The 1,805-nt window shown below is 63.6% G+C and overlaps 1 protein-coding gene across 1 annotated transcript in view; it reads right to left on the minus strand.

Moving 5' to 3' along the window:
* UBE2O (ubiquitin-conjugating enzyme E2O) overlaps window positions 1–1,805 on the minus strand; it is a 16,482-nt gene that overhangs the window by 6,723 nt on the left and 7,954 nt on the right. Inside the window, exons 12-15 of the mRNA XM_010856509.1 lie at window positions 1,548–1,657; window positions 1,250–1,400; window positions 574–1,046; window positions 81–235 (exon numbers count right to left, since the gene is read on the minus strand). Of these exons, the coding sequence (XP_010854811.1) occupies window positions 81–235; window positions 574–1,046; window positions 1,250–1,400; window positions 1,548–1,657 (889 nt within the window). The remainder of the gene's footprint in view (window positions 1–80; window positions 236–573; window positions 1,047–1,249; window positions 1,401–1,547; window positions 1,658–1,805) is intronic.

Genomic DNA, 1,805 nt, shown 5'->3' on the forward strand with positions numbered 1-1,805 from the left:
TCCATAGCGGGAGCCACCTCCCAGGGGAGGCCTGATGCCAGACCTCCTGACCCTTCCTCCTGAGCCGCGCCCGGCACTACCTCGCTTGTCCACCACGAAGTCTCCGGGGCAGAACTCGTTGTTGTCCAGGTGGTGCACAGGGAAGAGGTCGTTGGAGCGGATGTTGCACTCCACGGAGCCGTCCTGCCACATCACGTCCGCCGAGGTCATCGTGGTCACCACCTCCACAGCCACCCTGCAGGCGGGCCAGTGAGCAAAGGCCAGGGATGCTCCCTCCCCACGTGCCCTCCCTGTGGGCTTGGCAACTTGGAACTCAGCTTCAGGCAGGAGGGAGGAAACAGCGCTGCTCCCCTGCAGTCTCCATGCCCAGCATCTTCCAGAGAATCCCTCAACCCTGGTCTCACCCTCTCCCGTTCTCAGATCCTTCCATCCCACCTGGCCGACCCCAGGCACCCCTGAGCCCGCATGGGGCTTCATACCACATGTGCACCCATGAGCCCGCCTGCGTGCAGGTGCCAGGGAACGGTCTGGGGCTAGACACCCAGCCAGGAAAGAGGGTGCCCCTGAGTCTACCTGTCCCCCGGCTTGAAGTCGCGTGTGATTTTATTCTTCTTCCTCTTGTGTTTCCTCTTTAAATTCTTTATTGACAAGGGGATGCTCTTCTTGCGACTCGTGCCGCTGCCGCTCTGGGAGGAGGTGGTGGAGCTGGCGGAGGAGGTCACCGAGCTGGTGTCGTCTGTGTCGTCGGCGGCCTCATCGTCCGCGTCCTGCTCGGCCGAGTGCAGCCTGTCGTCCCCACCCTCCTTCAGCAGGAAGGGGGGCAGCTGCTCACCCGCCTCGTGGGCCTCCTCTGGGCCCTCGTCCTGCATCTCCACTGGGCTGGAGGACCCATCGGGCGTCTCCTCGGGGCTGGCGGAGCCCGTTTCGCTCTTGGCTTTGGCCGCCCCCTTCTTGCCTGTGTCCTCCATGGAATGGTCCCTGGAGCACTGGACGTCCGGGGAGCAAGATGTGATCCTCACAAGCTGTTTCTTCAGGAGGCGCTTCACCTGCCGGCAGAGTGGGAGTGCAGGCGCCATGGAGAGCTGACTCCAGGCAGCTCGGTCGAGGGGTGACGGCTGTATACACCTAACTGGCCTGCAAGGGTCATCAGGGCTGCCCCCCAAGGCCTAAGGCACAGACCTTCCTGCTGTGGAAATGGCTCAAGGCCAGTTCCTCAAACGCCCGCCAAGCCCCAACCCCGAGGACATACCTTCTTGGCCACAGAGCCCTCCCCCTGGGCGCAGTGTTTTTCTGGACATTCACAGGCAATCTTGGCCGGCTCTACCTTGGCTGGGAAGACATACAGACAGCGCTCCCCAAGCTGCCGCTGAGCATGGTCAAAGCATCCGAGACGCTTCACCCTGGGAGGCGAGAGGGAGAGGGGAAAGGCAGACGCTAGGCGAGGGGGTCCTCAGCAAGCCCCCCGGCATCTGTGCCTGTGGCCCAGAGACTTGCTTGGGGACCACCTCTGGGGCTGCTGGAGCAGGGGGCGTGCTGGGGCCGCTCACCTGCCTAGGTTTTCCTGGGTGATGACAGAGGGTGGGGGGCTGACGCTGTCCGTGCCCCCTGGACAGAAGCTCTTGGTGATCCAGGTGACCTTCAGCTCTACAACCTGCACCTGGGGAGGCGGGCGGACAGGCCCGGTCAGCAGACTAATGCCGCTCGCTCCCGTAGACATCCTCCAGAGCGGGAGGCAGGTCTACATCGTAGTTCAGACCCTCCCAGAGGTCACGGAGGCCTCCTCCCTCCAGAAGGGCCCAGCGGAC

The sequence above is a fragment of the Bison bison genome, unplaced genomic scaffold (genome assembly GCF_000754665.1).
Source record: "Bison bison bison isolate TAMUID 2011002044 unplaced genomic scaffold, Bison_UMD1.0 scf7180017864371, whole genome shotgun sequence".
Classification (NCBI taxonomy): domain Eukaryota; kingdom Metazoa; phylum Chordata; class Mammalia; order Artiodactyla; family Bovidae; genus Bison; species Bison bison.